The sequence below is a fragment of the Triplophysa dalaica genome, chromosome 13 (assembly GCF_015846415.1).
Source record: "Triplophysa dalaica isolate WHDGS20190420 chromosome 13, ASM1584641v1, whole genome shotgun sequence".
In the NCBI taxonomy this organism is placed as follows: Eukaryota; Metazoa; Chordata; class Actinopteri; order Cypriniformes; family Nemacheilidae; genus Triplophysa; species Triplophysa dalaica.
In genome coordinates this window covers 22685529-22702240 of record NC_079554.1, presented here as the reverse complement: position 1 = coordinate 22702240, position 16712 = coordinate 22685529, and the positions used below count along the sequence as shown (strand labels likewise).

The 16712-nt window shown below is 41.5% G+C and overlaps 2 protein-coding genes across 3 annotated transcripts; one reads left to right on the top strand and one right to left on the bottom strand.

Moving 5' to 3' along the window:
- Nucleotides 1–228: 228 nt before the first annotated feature.
- myh6 (myosin, heavy chain 6, cardiac muscle, alpha) lies at nucleotides 229–7125 on the top strand. Its single transcript, XM_056764228.1, has one exon. It carries the CDS (start codon nucleotides 1078–1080, stop codon nucleotides 6883–6885), a length of 5808 nt encoding a protein of 1935 aa, XP_056620206.1. The 5' UTR covers nucleotides 229–1077; the 3' UTR covers nucleotides 6886–7125.
- Nucleotides 7126–8116: 991 nt separating this feature from the next.
- slc25a29 (solute carrier family 25 member 29) lies at nucleotides 8117–16257 on the bottom strand. Of its 2 annotated transcripts, XM_056764231.1 has the most exons (5): nucleotides 16114–16257; nucleotides 15881–16014; nucleotides 13362–13405; nucleotides 12555–12638; nucleotides 8117–10724 (listed from the first exon to the last, which is right to left on the bottom strand). In XM_056764231.1, exons 2-5 carry the CDS (start codon nucleotides 15906–15908, stop codon nucleotides 9957–9959), a joined length of 924 nt encoding a protein of 307 aa, XP_056620209.1. In that variant the 5' UTR covers nucleotides 15909–16014; nucleotides 16114–16257; the 3' UTR covers nucleotides 8117–9956. The 2 variants fall into 2 exon arrangements, with proteins under 2 accessions (XP_056620209.1, XP_056620208.1); XM_056764230.1 differs by having other exon boundaries at nucleotides 15881–16186.
- Nucleotides 16258–16712: the final 455 nt, after the last annotated feature.

Below are 16712 nucleotides of genomic sequence, written 5' to 3'. Positions count from 1 at the left end.
AAATTCTTTGTTCTGCAGATCATTTGTTATGGTTATTGGATGAAGTCTAACAGCTCATAAGAGGCAATGCTCAGGATTAAAAATAACTTGAGTTACTTAATGTGAAATATTTTTGCTTATATATCATTTGTTAGGAACACCTGACTTTACTCATGAAACACATGTACTTAAATTATATTACAATGTTTTTATTGAATGAGATCCAGTAAATGTCAGAGTCAGATAACACAACACATTTATCTTCATGCTCGTGCTATTTGAAGAGTGTTGCTGAGGCGAGATGGTTTAGGACGACCTTCACTGAGATGTCTGCCGTCTCTATCAGAAAACCTCTGATAAACTCACTGCTGTAAGATTAAACAGACACACTTTGAAACAGACAAACTCTTACTGAAGACTGTCATGTGATTTGTTAAGAATTACACATAGTAAAAGACAAACATCAAAACAAACATGATCGTATCACACAGTTAAAGATATAGCTTCCATATTTATTGTAGTGTTTGGGTGTTCTTCTGACAAATAAGGAAATTACTATCTATTCTTGACAACCGGACCATCGGTTGTGAAATTATAGAAATATCACTAAATATCTAAAAACGTTTTAATGATGTATAGTTTGTAAACCACAAGCACATAGCATACCTACATTCATGTTGTACACATCTGCAAAACAAAGAAGCCGTGCACATGAACAGGGGTTCAATCGTACAAAGAAAACAACTAATGTAAAACACAATATATTGTTAAACAGGATAATGAACAAGAAATCCTATCATGAAGGTCTATCTAATATTTCTGAAGGCTGAGCAGTACATGGAAACATTCTTAGAGGTGATAGCTGTCTATATAAGGACATCAACAACTAAAGGTCTCATTACTGACCCCACACCACTTGAAACTCTTGATAACAACACGTGTTACTTTATTTGCTCTTCTTGTGTTCTGTGCATCCTTATTTGGCTCTTGGTTAGTCTCTATAAAAACCGAGCGCTGGCGCTTTGTGCCATCTAAAGTTTCCTAAGCCGAGGTCTGTTCATCAATTCTCACAGTACCTGTAAGACTCCAGCTCTCACGATGGGTGATGCTCTGATGGCAGAGTTCGGAAAGGCTGCTCCCTACCTGAGAAAGTCTGATAAAGAGCGTCTGGAAGCTCAGACGAGAGCCTTTGACATCAAAACTGAATGCTTCGTTGCGGATGAAAAAGTGGAGTTTGTTAAGGGGAAGATCGTGAGCAAGGATGGTGGGAAGGTCACCGTGAACACTGACGACGGCAGAACGGTGACCGCCAAGGACTCGGACGTGCATCCCCAGAATCCACCGAAATTTGATAAAATCGAAGACATGGCTATGCTCACTTTCCTCCACGAGCCTGCGGTACTGTTCAACCTCAAAGAGCGTTACGCAGCCTGGATGATCTACACTTACTCAGGGCTGTTCTGTGCTACGGTCAACCCTTACAAGTGGCTACCGGTGTATGACTCAGAGGTTGTAGCTGCTTACAGAGGTAAGAAGAGAACAGAGGCTCCTCCTCATATCTTTTCTATCTCGGATAACGCATATCAATACATGCTGACCGATCGAGAGAACCAGTCTGTGCTCATCACCGGAGAATCCGGTGCGGGAAAGACTGTCAACACCAAGAGGGTCATCCAGTACTTTGCAAGCATCGCTGCTGCCGGAGGAGCTGGAAAAAAAGACTCTGGCAAGGGAAGCCTGGAGGATCAAATCATTCAGGCTAACCCTGCACTCGAGGCCTTTGGCAATGCCAAAACACTGAGAAACGACAACTCGTCACGATTTGGCAAATTCATCCGTATTCATTTCGGGACAAGTGGCAAACTCTCCTCTGCAGATATTGAAACGTATTTGTTGGAGAAGTCTCGTGTGACCTACCAGCTAAAGGCTGAGAGGGACTATCACATCTTCTACCAGATCTTGTCCAATGAGAAACCTGAACTCCTAGACATGCTGCTGATAACCAACAATCCATACGACTACTCATACATCTCTCAAGGAGAAGTAACCGTGGCATCTATCAATGACAACGAGGAGCTGATTGCTACGGACAAGGCCTTTGATGTACTTGGCTTTACACCAGAAGAGAAGATGGGAGTCTACAAACTGACAGGTGCTATCATGCACTACGGCAACATGAAATTCAAACAGAAACAACGTGAAGAGCAGGCAGAGCCCGATGGCACAGAGGACGCAGATAAGGCATCTTATCTAATGGGGATGAACTCAGCTGATCTGTTGAAAGGCCTCTGCCATCCAAGGGTCAAGGTAGGCAACGAGTATGTCACCAAAGGACAGAGTGTAGACCAAGTGTATTACTCAGTTGGCGCAGTGGCAAAGTCAGTGTACGAGAAAATGTTCAACTGGATGGTTGTGAGAATCAATCATTCCCTTGACACCAAGCAACACCGCCAGCATTTTATCGGTGTGCTAGATATCGCTGGCTTTGAGATCTTTGATTTCAACACATTTGAGCAACTCTGCATCAACTTTACAAACGAAAAGCTGCAACAATTTTTCAACCACCACATGTTTGTGCTAGAGCAAGAGGAGTACAAGAAAGAGGGGATTGAATGGGAGTTTATAGACTTTGGTATGGACCTTCAAGCTTGCATTGATCTGATTGAGAAACCCCTAGGTATCATGTCCATTCTGGAGGAAGAGTGTATGTTTCCAAAAGCTAGTGATCAGACTTTCAAGGCAAAGCTCTATGACAACCACCTGGGCAAAACGAACATTTTCCAGAAGCCACGTGTTGTGAAAGGGAAGACAGAGGCACACTTTGCTTTATCTCACTATGCAGGCACTGTTGATTATAACATTTCAGGCTGGCTGGTGAAAAACAAAGACCCACTGAATGAAACAGTTGTCGGGCTCTATCAAAAATCCTCTTTAAAGTTGTTGAGTCATCTCTTCTCGAGTTATGCAGGAGCAGAAGGAGGTGAAAAGTCAGGTGGGAAAGGAGCCAAGAAAAAGGGCTCGTCTTTTCAAACAGTGTCAGCCCTGCACAGAGAAAACCTTAACAAATTAATGAACAATCTGAAAACCACACACCCACACTTTGTCCGCTGTTTGATTCCAAATGAGACCAAGACTCCTGGCATCATGGACAACTGCCTTGTCATGCATCAGCTTCGCTGCAATGGGGTTCTAGAGGGTATCAGGATTTGCAGGAAAGGTTTTCCGAACAGGATACTCTATGGTGATTTCAAGCAGAGGTACAGAATCCTGAATGCATCTGCCATCCCAGAAGGACAGTTCATTGAGAACAAAAAGAGCGCTGAGAAGCTGTTAGGCTCGCTGGACATTGACCACACACAATACAAATTTGGACACACAAAAGTCTTCTTCAAAGCTGGCCTGCTCGGTACCCTGGAGGAGATGCGAGATAATCAACTTGCTTCTATCCTCACAAGGATCCAAGCCTATGCCCGTGGCTTACTCATGAGGGTCGAGTACCAGAAACTTGTGGAGCGCAGAGATGCTCTAATGATCATCCAGTGGAACCTTCGTTCCTTCCTCGGTGTGAAAAACTGGCCGTGGATGAAACTGTTCTTTAAGATAAAACCTCTGCTGAGGAGTGCCGAGTCTGAAAAAGAGATGGCAAACATAAAGGACGAATTTAACAAATTGAAGGAAGCGTTGGAGAAATCTGAGGCTAGGAGGAAAGAGTTGGAAGAAAAGATGGTCACGACCCTTCAAGAAAAGAACGATTTGCTACTTCAGCTGCAGTCAGAGCAAGACACCTTAACTGATGCTGAGGAGAGATGTGAACAGCTCATAAAAAGCAAGATCCAGCAGGAAGCTAAAGTAAAAGAGCTGTCAGAACGCATAGAGGACGAGGAAGAGATTAACGCAGATCTCGGAGCCAAAAAACGTAAGCTGGAGGATGAATGCTCTGAGCTCAAGAAAGATATAGATGACCTTGAGCTGACACTAGCCAAAGTTGAAAAAGAAAAACATGCCACGGAGAACAAAGTAAAAAATCTCACTGAGGAAATGGCTTCCCTTGATGAGAACATAATGAAACTCACCAAAGAGAAAAAAGCTCTTCAAGAGGCTCACCAGCAGACCCTGGATGACCTGCAGAGCGAGGAGGACAAAGTGAATACGTTGACCAAAGCTAAAGTTAAACTTGAACAACAGGTGGATGACCTTGAGGGCTCACTGGAACAAGAAAAAAAAGTTAGGATGGACCTAGAACGCAGCAAGAGAAAACTGGAAGGCGATGTTAAACTCACTCAGGAAAATGTCATGGATTTAGAGAACGACAAACTGCAACTTGAGGAGAAACTCAAAAAGAAGGACTTTGAAATCAACCAGCTCAATGGAAAGGTTGAAAATGAACAAACCGTCTCAGTGCAGCTTCAGAAAAAACAAAAAGAAAATCAAGCCAGAATTGAAGAACTGGAGGAGGAACTGGATGCCGAGCGTGCGGCCCGTGCAAAGGTGGAAAAACAACGATCTGATCTTTCTCGAGAACTGGAAGACATCAGTGAGAGACTAGAGGAAGCGGGTGGAGCCACATCTGCTCAAGTGGAGCTCCACAAAAAAAGAGAGGCTGAGTTTCAGAAGTTACGCAGAGACCTCGACGAATCAACCCTTCAGCATGAGGCCACAACTGCCACTCTTCGGAAGAAACATGCAGACAGTGTGGCTGAACTTGGAGAACAGATTGACAACCTGCAAAGGGTTAAACAGAAGTTAGAGAAAGAGAAAACGGAATTCAAGTTGGAACTGGATGACCTTTCTTCAAACATGGAGAGTGTTGTGAAGGCAAAAGTCAATCTTGAAAAACTGTGTCGTTCACTGGAAGATCAGATGAATGAGCATCGGTCAAGAGCTGAAGAAGCCCAGAGAGCTCTTAATGATCTGTCCACTCAGAAAGCCAAACTACTGACTGAAAACGGCGAACTTGGACGACAAATGGAGGAGAAGGAATGCCTTATTTCTCAGCTCACAAGAGGAAAGACCTCCTACACCCAGCAACTTGAGGACCTGAAAAGACAACTTGAAGAAGAGCTTAAAGCAAAGAACGCTCTTGCTCACGCTGTACAGTCAGCACGGCACGATTGTGACTTACTGAGAGAACAGTTTGAGGAGGAACAAGAGGCAAAAGCTGAACTCCAAAGAGCATTGTCCAAGGCTAATGCAGAAGTAGCAACGTGGAGGGCGAGATATGAAACTGATGGTATTCAGAGAACGGAGGAACTGGAGGAAGCCAAGAAGAAACTTGTTCAAAAACTGCAAGAAGCAGAGGAGGCGGTGGAAGCGGTGAACGCAAAGTGTTCTTCTCTTGAAAAAACGAAACATCGCCTGCAAAATGAGATTGAAGATCTGATGCTGGACCTTGAACGCTCGAATGCTGCATCTGCTGCCCTGGACAAAAAACAAAGATCCTTTGACAAAATCATTGCAGAGTGGAAACAAAAGTATGAAGAGGCACAATGTGAGCTTGAAGGAACGCAAAAGGAATCACGCAGTTTAAGTACAGAGCTCTTTAAACTCAAGAATTCCTATGAAGAAGCTCTAGACCATCTTGAAACCATTAAGAGAGAAAACAAGAATCTACAGGAGGAAATCTCAGACCTAACAGATCAAGTGAGTGAAGGACGAAAAAACGTTCATGAGTTAGAAAAACTGAGGAAACAGCTAGAGCAAGAGAAAGCGGAGTTACAGTCTGCACTGGAGGAGGCCGATGCCTCTGTTGAACATGAAGAAGGAAAAATCATACGAGCTCAACTAGAGTTCAATCAGGTTAAGGCAGAGATGGAACGCAAGATAGCTGAGAAAGATGAGGAAATGGACCAAACAAAGAGAAACTACCAACGTTTGATTGAAAACTTGCAAGCCTCTCTCGAGGCAGAGACGAGAAGCCGAAACGAGGTTTTGAGAGTGAAAAAGAAGATGGAGGGGGACCTCAACGAAATGGAAATTCAGCTGAGCCAGGCCAACAGACAGGCAGCAGATGCCCAGAAACAGTTAAAGATAGTCCAGTCGTGTTTAAAAGATACTCAACTCCTGATGGATGACACGCTTCACGGTAATGAAGATCTTAAAGAAAACATTGCCCTGCTGGAGCGCAGAAACAACCTCATGCAAGCAGAGCTAGAAGAGCTGAGAGCTGTGGTGGAACAAACAGAGAGAGGTCGCAAACTAGCCGAGCAGGAACTCACAGAAGCAACGGAGAGGATGCAACTCCTGCACTCCCAAAACACCAGCCTCATCAACCAAAAAAAGAAACAAGACACTGACCTGCTTCAGCTTCAGAATGAGATGGAGGAGCTGGTTCAGGAATACCGCAACGCAGAAGAGAAGGCAAAGAAAGCCATCACCGACGCGGCTATGATGGCAGAGGAGCTGAAGAAAGAACAGGACACTAGTGCACACCTAGAGAGGATGAAGAAAAACATGGAACAGACCATCAAAGACCTTCAACACCGTCTGGATGAGGCAGAGCAACTGGCGATGAAGGGTGGAAAGAAGCAGCTGCAGAAGATGGAGGGCCGTATCCGTGAACTCGAGAATGAGTTAGAAGCGGAGCAGAAACGCGGCTCAGAGTCCATCAAAGGTGTGCGCAAATACGAGCGCCGCATAAAAGAGCTCACATATCAGACAGACGAGGACCGCAAGAACATGGCAAGACTTCAGGACTTAGTGGACAAGCTGCAGTTGAAAGTAAAGGCCTACAAACGTTCTGCCGAAGAGGCCGAGGAACAGGGTAACACTAACTTAGCTAAATTGCGAAAACTGCAGCATGAGCTGGAAGAGGCTGAGGAGCGCGCCGACATCGCAGAATCTCAAGTCAACAAACTGCGAGCGAAAACTAGAGATGGTGTGCCTGGAAAGAAATCTCAAGATGGGTAATGTCTCAACAGTTCAGTTTACAGACATTTGCTTGATCGTTAAAGATTAAGATAACACGTTTTTAAAAATCGTAGAAGGAAATATCTATCAAGCATTAAATACATTAAATACTAAAGAGACAATGCATGTTAACACAATCAGCTGATGAAACAGTGATTATTTCAAATTAAAGAATTATTCTTGCTTTGAATTTCACATCTGCTTTCATGTGGCAACAGAAATAAAATTCTTTCAAAAAGATGTCTCATTCTTGAATGTGTATTGTTATTTCAACCAAATCTCACCTGATCTAACCATGCTTGGCCTAGCTTAATTGTTTTAGGGTTTCATTTTAATTAAGCGAAACATCTTTACAAAAATAAACTTCATGCACATCCAACATATACATATTTTAAATAAGACATTGTTCACAGCACACAATTTCACTTCATCCACATCTGAAATACACATATTGGGCCTCATTTATGAAACGTGCGTACGTCCGAAAACTGGACGTACAGTAGTGTCCACGCAAAACTTGCCATTTATCAATATGGACGTTAGCGGTTGCAACGGTCAAATCTCACAACAGGTCTCAGTTCATGTACGCAAGTTTTGAGATTGAGTAAAGGTCTCTGTACGCGTTACCCTTTTGATAACTGAAAATAAATAATGACAAATAGAAAGATTTGTTTTTTAAATTGTGTTTTTAAATAGATTTAGATGCGATTTCTTATTCTTGTTACATTATACAAGTATTTTCCAATATAGCCGTATTATATGATCATTTAATTGTTTGAAATTACAAGGTTAACGCGTGCTTTGGTGTAAAAAAAAACATCCTGCTTAGAAACATGTGTCTGTCTCCTCCGCCACAGACCATTATCAGCAAATTATATCTACATTTGTTTTTAAATTAACACATTAATGTAACTTAAATAAAGTTTTCAAGACTGGAGTCAGATAAATTTTGTTTAAATTTAAATGCATTACACAACCAAACTAATTTAAAGCAACAACAATACTTTCAATGTAAAAATAATAGTGAAACACTATCAATAAAATATTAATAAAATATTTGCGCTCATTTTTACAAAACATAAATATCCAATTAACAAAATTCAAACCTCAGCTGGAGTTCAGATCAGTTCGGTTCTGTGCTCGTTTCTACGTTAGATTGATAAATGAGGCCCAATTTGATGTTTGTTTCACAGAAGTTATTGTATATGTTCATAAAAAAACAAGGAAACAATTAATTTATCCCATATTTATTTTCCCATTTCATTCAAGTTGACCACAAGCAATTTGTAAATCGGTTGAGGCCAACAACAAATGGGAGCCAGGCTGAACGGAGATTTTCTTACAAAAATAGGAGAGACTCAACGTTCTTCTGTCTCCTAGGCATTAGCAGTAACCACAAACATTAAAATGCCCCAAGCTATTAAAAGCACTATTGCAACCGATTTAACTCCATAAAACACAGCTGATCCGCTTTATTTACATTCTTCACAGACAGCATGCAAAGCGTCTAAACTTCCATTTAGAATACAAGATTATCTACATTAGAACACACAAAAAACAGCAAAACATTTCTTTAAAATGCCTATGATTCCTTCTCAAGATTAGGGCTGTCAAACGACTAATCGCGATAAATCGCATCCAAAATAAAAGTTTGTGTTAACATAATACATGTCTGTGAGGTGTGCATATTCATTTTGTATCTATAAACACATACATGCATACAATTAAGAAAAATATCAAATCTAAATGTGTATAAACATTTATATGTCTATAGTTCCAATTATTGGTAAATTTAAATAAATACATGTAAATATTTCCTAAACATGCAATATATGCCTGTATGTTTTTGTGTTTATAAATACAAAATTAATATGCACAGTACACAGACATATATTACGTAAACACTAACTTTTATTCTGGATGCGATTGATTGTTTGACAGCCCTACTCAAGGTGCATTTTGTCTTGTACATTCAGCACTCTGACAACGAATATATGCCACAAACTTATTTACACAAATTTCTATATGCAAGAAAAAAAATCTCAAGCCAGGATATATACAAACATAAAATATTTCCCGATTTTCCAGCATGACTGACACATCACATGCATCAGTTCATCAAGAGATGTAACACGAGAAATGCAGCAGGCCGTTTCAATTCTAATAACACAACTGATACAGTTCCTGTGAAAATCCAACGTCACACAACTGGCATCTCGATGTTTTAAAAAACAAAACCAAGCCAATGTTGCTGTCGTTTCTCCGGGCGAACACACCCGCCATGTGTAACTCACTCACACACACGTAACAGAATTGAGTGCAGGACACCTTGTTTTTTTAAAACAGCATAAGGTGAGCTGCACGCTTCCAAAAAACTGATTTAAGTTAAAATACTTGAATGAGATTTTCTCACGGCCGAGTAGACAACGATAACCGTTTGGAAGACTATGTCTATTGCACGGATTAAGAAGTGTAACCTTTGGACAAACGATCAAAACAACATTAATATTTTCACAAATTTGATGAAGCCTCTCAGACTACGAGATTCACAGCTCAGAATATTATAACAAAGGTAGATCAGGACTTCTTTTGGGGTAGAGATCATGTTTAATTTCCGACAGATTCAGTTTAATATGTTTGTATTGTCTACACCTCATCGTTTTTAGTGTTGAAAATGAAACATGACATCATCTCTCACCAGAGTAGTTTTTTTAGAGATTACTTTGCATCTATTTAGCGCAGCACATGTCGGCAAAGCCAACAGACGAGTTTTCTAGTTCTGCCGTGTAAAAACAAAAGGTGCCGTATACAGCTGTCCATTTCATCAACAATCTTACTTTCACAAGTCGCATTCGTATGCTGTTCTTATAAGGCAGAAAAAGGAAACACTTATCTCTTTTTTCTTGTTGTTAAATATTATAGCATATAAAAAAATAAATATTTACAACCGCAGCAGTTCTTGGAGATCAACTGAAAGTACATGTTTACAGAAGGAAAAGTTGTGCAATTCTGTTTGGTAACCGGTCAGCCGTCAAACTAGTTCCTTCCGTCAGCCGCATAGAGAGAGTGACTCACAAACTGGATGGATGCGTTTGCTGCTGTAGCGCGGCGTGATGGGCGGGAGCCGGTTCACAGTCTTTACGACCCTCATCGGGTCGCACGTACATGAGGAAGAGGGTGACGGTGGCGAACGTGGCGGCGTTGACGGGAAACGCCCGGAGCAGAGTGGAGGTCAGTCCACGTGTGAAAACCCTCCAACCTTCTCGCTTGATGCTCTTCCGCGTGCAGTCCATGATACCACTGTACTGGAACTTCCCGCCAACCCCGTCGGCCTGGAGGCGGGACTTGATCACGTCCACGGGGTAAGTAGATAGCCACGACGCGATTCCAGACATACCGCCAGCAAACAGCAGTTTGGGAATCATATACGGATCATCCGGCTCCCAGCCCAGCGAGCGAGTCAGCAGGTCGTATGTCAGGAAGTAGACGCCGAAGCCGGGCGTCTCTCGGATCAGGGTGGTGACCATGCCACGGTTGACCCCGCGCAGACCCTCGCGCTGGTAGATGCGAGCCAGGCAGTCCAGAGAGTTCTTGTACAGCTTCCGAGTCGACGACTTCTTCTCGCCGGTGCCCTGCAACTGCATGCGGGTCTTGGCCAGCTCCATGGGGCAGCAGATGACGCATTGTATGGTGCCGGCCGCCGCGCCGGCCAGGAACTGATTCAGGGGCGTGTCCTCGTCCAACCAGCGCATGGCGTTGCCCTGCACACCGAAGACGATGGCGTTGATGAACGTCAAGCCCATCATGGGCGACCCGATGCCTTTGTAAAGACCAAACGTCTGTTGAGAGGATGACAGAAGTCATTGAATAGTCTTGAGAATAATCCTAATAATCTTTTCTGAGTGAAACTGTTGTAAAGACATTCAGGGCTGTGTTTACACTGAGCCTCAAAGAATCTGATTTAATTTCAATGTATGACAGCAACAATCAAAACTGATCTGATGTTTCATATTAATCACATGATTTCCAGCAGTCTGACTTTGGTCAAAAATCACGTTGTTTTCATGCCGATTAAACTCAATGGGCCTCATTCATGAAACATTGGTAAATGCATGAGTAAATTCAGAGTAATTTGGGCGTAAAACAGACCTTCCCATAAACTCTCCTCCGGATTCACAAATCTTTCTTTAACATCAGATTTGATAGTAAAATGTGTGTCTGTTAATGAATTCCAATCATTTGTAAACAGGGTGCACATCATTCACAATTAGCATAATCCCCCCCTACGCAAATGAGGTATCTAGGAATGGTGGAATCCTCCGGACTTCATTGTCTGGTTTGGCTACATTATATTGCATAAATGCATAAGACACTAACAGGCTATGTGCTTACAAATAAATTCATCAATGAAACTATGTCCACCAAAGCGTTTTTTGCCAGCTAAAATAATAATACCTGGTGCTCTTTTGAAAACGACCAGCTGATGGTGCCCGAGAACACTTTTGACGCACTGCACATTATCACGGAGATAAGTTGGTTAGCCGGTGTGATTTAGAAAAGAATTAAAGAATATTACGTAATATGAAAATGCAGTAACCATTAATATTAACTAGTCCAATGTTGTGTATGATGGTTGATCAATGTAGTGTTCGTCCCGCAGATTTTATGCATTCTGTTGTAAAATCAGACCGTTTTATTATTTTTCCCCTTCCGCTTCTCTGTGTTGGAGAACACACCCGTTTTAATAATTCTGAGCTCTGTTGTTTCTCATGGATTAGCACTGTCACAGTGGTTAGTTTTTTTTCTGCAGAGCATCATATCAGAGCAACATTATGCAAACGAGCCTGCTTTATTTTCAGGGCAGCTTGATTGATGTGCACCATAAGCACATGGTGCGCGTTTCATTGATTTTAAACACTTAGGATAGTTCTGTCAGAGTTTACAATGCAGAAGCGGTGTCATTTAGATGTCAAATTACCGCTTTGTACATCTAACAAATTTGAACAGAAGTTCAGAACATATGAGAATGAACTTTATTTGCATGCAACTCCTTTCATGCATACTTTTATCAGAAGGGAGTCAGAGCTCATTCAAACCCTACCAGTTTTTATGATCCAGTTGTAACGTTTCTTGCATTGCTGCGTCCGCTGTCTGAATGGATTTTATTTGTCTGCACGCACGCAGGTTAAATTGCAATGCGCGGGAGCTTCAATGAGGCTGAACATTGGTTGTAATATTTCTGTACCCAAGCTTTACATTTTTAACAAAAAGTTGCCTGCGAGTAAATAGTAATTAGCGGACCCCTTGCGGGCAGCGGACCCCCAGTCGAAGACTCCTGCTTTAACGCACGGGTAGCTCCAGTCAGTTTGATTACATTTTTAATTAACTGACAAAAGAACTCATTTTCACCTGTTTGATCTAAAATAACACTGTTAAAATCAACAAAGCTTTAACTCGGCACATGACCATGGTATAAGCGGGATAATCCACAGCTAGCTGTGCGTTAAAGGATTTTAATGCACCTCCGCCTCGCATCGGATGGTTCTTGGCCTCCACGTTGTGCATTAAAACCTTTACATATCTCATTAATTTTGTCTGAATTTGTGAAAATCAGAATTGCCCGTGTGAACCTAGCCAATGACAAGAGAGATGATGAAGTCAGTACTCACAGTCTCTTGTCGTATTATGGACTGGAAACAGTGATATGTGCCTCTGTAAAGCGGTTTATCTACACTCTGAACCTGAAGACGAACCTACAGGAAATCAAACAAACAACAATCATCAAACATACAAATGAAGCAAACAGAGCCCGCTCAGGTGTCAGGTAAGCAGGACTGGACGATAATGACAAAAAAAGTGATCTGTGATAACTTGCTATATAATGCAGTTTACAATATACAACGTGATAATGCTTTAAGTTGGTAAAATCAATTCAATATATTTAAAAATATAGATTTTTTCTGCCAACATACATGTTTGACATTCATCTTGATTACTGATCATCTTCAGACAGTCTCTCTATCTGCATCAACTTCAAACGTTGATTAAACCCAACTTTTGGATTTTTTTCAATTATTTGCAAACGATGCATTATGGCATTATGATGTGCACATTGGTAATACTTGGGTAATTCTGCTCTATTGTGCACACAAACTGTGAACCGTTCAATTTTGTTGAGTTTTGTGTTTGTGGCTGTTTAATGGTTTAAAGGACAAGTTTATAACCATCTGAGCAACTGAAAAAGAATAAAGTTGAGTTTGTGTCTCTAGTTTCAGTCAGTTATTTCTCAATGCTAGTAGTAGGATATGCTTTCCAGTAACTCTTGCGTTCACACCCAGAAAAAAGCATGTCACAGGGTTCAGAAAGAAAGTGATACGGAACATTATCTCTTCATTAAACATCATCCCAAAATAGCAGTGAGAAGTGTTTCCTGGCCTCCAGACGACAGCATCGGATGTTAGAAGACGTTTACTCACCTTAACCGTATCAAACGGATGCCCAACGAGGACGCCGGCGGCACCTGAAAACAACACAAATATACTGATCTTTATAGACACACAAACACAATTATTTTACAATCTGACTTCAATTTTGTATGATAGGCTGTCAAAGCTCAAGGGTTTTAATTCTGAAGAAGAATATAACAACTGATTTGATTCTATTTGTTTAATTTTCATGTCATTGGATTGGTCTCTACAGCACGGCCCACCACAGTGAGATGACCATGTAGGACTACAAACGCTTTCTATTGGTCAGAGTTTCTCGGTGCGTCACATGGGTTCATGTCAGGGGTTCTGTATTGCACAATGACCACATGACTTCACTACACGTGTTCTGTCTGATGGGTGGTCTGTCGAAGGCGTCGGCCCACCAGGACCAATAAAACAGAGTCAGCTACACAATATATATAGATACAGTAGTGACCAAAAGAGATGCGGCATGAAACACTTTAAACATCTTTAAATTAAAGCTTGAAAAAAGGGATAGTTCACCCAAAAAATAAAATGATTTGATCCTTTACGCATCCTTTGAATGTCACATCAAATGTTTATGCGTTTCTCATTCTTCTTCAGAACACAAATGAAGATATTTTGCAGATCGTTGATCATCAAACCACACTGAACTCCATCGACTTCCATTGTGTGAACACAAAACCACTGAGACATTTCTCAAAATATCTTCTTTTGTGTTCCACTCAAGCGTCATAGTGAGGTTTTGAATGACCCGAGAGGGAACAAATGATGACAGAATTTGCCTTATCTATTTAAAACTTCACCTGAGCCCATAAATGCACCTGTGCGAAAGCAATGTTTCAAAAGGATCTTGTATTCAGCTCAAACGAAACACAAGCCGGCAGACAGACGCAGCCGAAGATGATTGGCTCTCGCAGGGGTGTGTGGATCCCTCTGGTTTCTACAGGACGGGGGCGGAGAGATGGGAGGAGGGGGGATATTCTGGGCTCTTCCTGGAACTGCATTTCACAGCAGCACACGCGTGCATGGCTGTTATTTGTGCAAGAGAGGAGTCTGTTCCCTCAGGAAAGTTCTTATAATACAGATGGTTGAAACATTAAAGGTGAAGCGTGTGGTATTATTCTACACATTTGCATTAATCAGTTTGTCACACACACATGAAAAACACGGTTTCTGATCGTTCAAAACAAAACATAAGTAAGGGATAAACCACATCCAGACGTGTGTAAAAGGGTTTTAATGCATGATGTGAAGGTCAAGAACTAACCGACATGAAGCGGAGAGTGGTTGCCTCTGTGAACTGCATTAAAATCCTTTAGCGTACGGCTAGCTGTGCATTATCCCACTTATACCATGGTCATTTGCCAAAGATTTTATAGATGTTTACAGTGTCATTTTAAATCAAACAGGTGAAAATGAGAGTTCATGTAATCAATGCTACCCGTGCGTTTAAGGGTTTTAATGCACACCTTCCAGCCAATCAGAATCTAGTATTCAAACAAAAAATCTGGCATAAATGTGTGTTTGGACTAAAGCAAGCTTTGTTTCTCAATCCACGCAATGTTTACAATGTAACATGTTCAGTGTTTCTGCATGACTGAATCAGTCACAATGTAACACTGAATGTAACATTCTTTCACAACTTCAAAACAACCAGCTGGTGTCTTTCATCTTCCTGTCTAACAACATACACATGTGACAGTAAGATTAATGCCTCACAGAAACTACAAAAAACATTCATAAAGACAACATAAAGTATTTTATTATAGCATAATATTTATTATAACACATTAACATATTATCATCTAAAGCACACAAAAGAGAAGATGTGGATTTCTTATTAAGAACAGATTTAGTCAATAAACAGGTCAACGGTCTGTCAGCACATGACCTGTGGTAAGTGATTCCAAAATGAGATATTGACGTTTCTATTAAGTTATCATGTTTTTATTGTGTTAGTTAGATGTGTGTTTGAGTTATTATGGCTTAAATCCAAACAAACCAACTGCAGTTTGATTGATATTAATTGAATGCACAATAAAAACATGATGAGTTGTCCCATTTTGGAAACAAACCCTTCATATCATTCATAATCAATATTCATAATCATTATATTTCTTAGATGTGAGTGTACGTCAATAAAAAGCATTATAATAGGAAACACATATTTCCCTTCTGAGAAACAATAGAAAAACTGACGGGTTTAATGGTCAGAATGGGAATTGAATTGGCTTTAATGGAAGTTATAATGGTGTCTGTGGATGTTTATTGGTGGTCTGTGGAAGACCCAAAACACACAACATATAGGAGTTGTGTACTGGTTTTAATGTTCAACAGCCGGCGGTTGGTTCTCACTGGTGTCTGTAATGGAAACAGGGTTCAAACTCTGGATCTAAATCCACTCGCCCGGGTTAATGATAAAGGTGGACGTGGCTTAACCCCTCTTAACGAGCTTAATTTAGTCCTAATCTACCGATTGACTCAGCAGACACGACTGTACAGAGTAAAGATGTGTAACTCACCTCCGATGCAGCCCGCGAGGAAGTCCATCACTGACACAAACGGAACTCAAAGCTTCACCTCAGATGAGTCTGCTAATACACGACAGTGAACTCGGCTCGACTCGGTTTCACTCGGCTAGCTTCCCGGGCCTGTCCTGCAATGAAATGCTTGTAAATTGCAGCAGTCCTGCAGTTATTATGATGCATTCAAGAGACACCGACTGTTGTAGAGTCACGGTCACGGTCAATATCACCTGCTCTATGACTTAACGGCCGTTCGGTTCGCCGTCTGTTTGTGTACCGGAGCCTGACTGAAAGGTGGCGGGAGGAGGTGTGTGTGCGCGCGCCCAATCGCGACTCGAAGCATTTAAGAGGATTTCTCTCGCACACGCTGGCGAGCATGTCGCGCGGCACTTCCGGGTGTCCGGTTTACTATGGCGAAGGCGCCGATTTTTCACGAGAACAGCTTTTCTATTGGACGGTTATGATGCACGTCCTCAAAAATCTCATTCATATTCAAGAATCGCACCTCCCTCCTTTGAGCGTCATGCGTCATGACGTAAAGCGTAATACATATTCATGAGACGTGCCTTCGCTTTAGTATGACCGGCTGAGGCATTTTCCCTGAACGAACAGTCTGAACCGAGCGATTCGTTAATATCTAAAATCAACAAAAGCGTTTAAAACAGCATTTTGTAAAGTTTTGTAGTTCAACCGTTTGAATTTATATTTCTTGTTTTATATTATTAAGTGTCGAATCAGTTCAAAGTGCATCGTTTAAAATACGAACCGGCTCAAATGAACGAATCGCAGTCCTATTGCATCATCAAGCGTGTACGGCGCGGTCCAGGGT

Excerpts from the sequence above, each read along its gene's own strand:
- myh6 (XM_056764228.1), top strand. The coding sequence starts at position 1,078 with ATGGGTGATGCTCTGATGGCAGAGTTCGGAAAGGCTGCTCCCTACCTG.
- slc25a29 (XM_056764231.1), bottom strand. The coding sequence starts at position 15,908 with ATGGACTTCCTCGCGGGCTGCATCGGAG. Across the intron at positions 12,639-13,361 it reads ATCCGTTTGATACGGTTAAG|GTTCGTCTTCAGGTTCAGAG; the intron begins GTGAGTAAACGT and ends GATTTCCTGTAG. Across the intron at positions 10,725-12,554 it reads CCATAATACGACAAGAGACT|ACGTTTGGTCTTTACAAAGG; the intron begins GTGAGTACTGAC and ends TCCTCTCAACAG.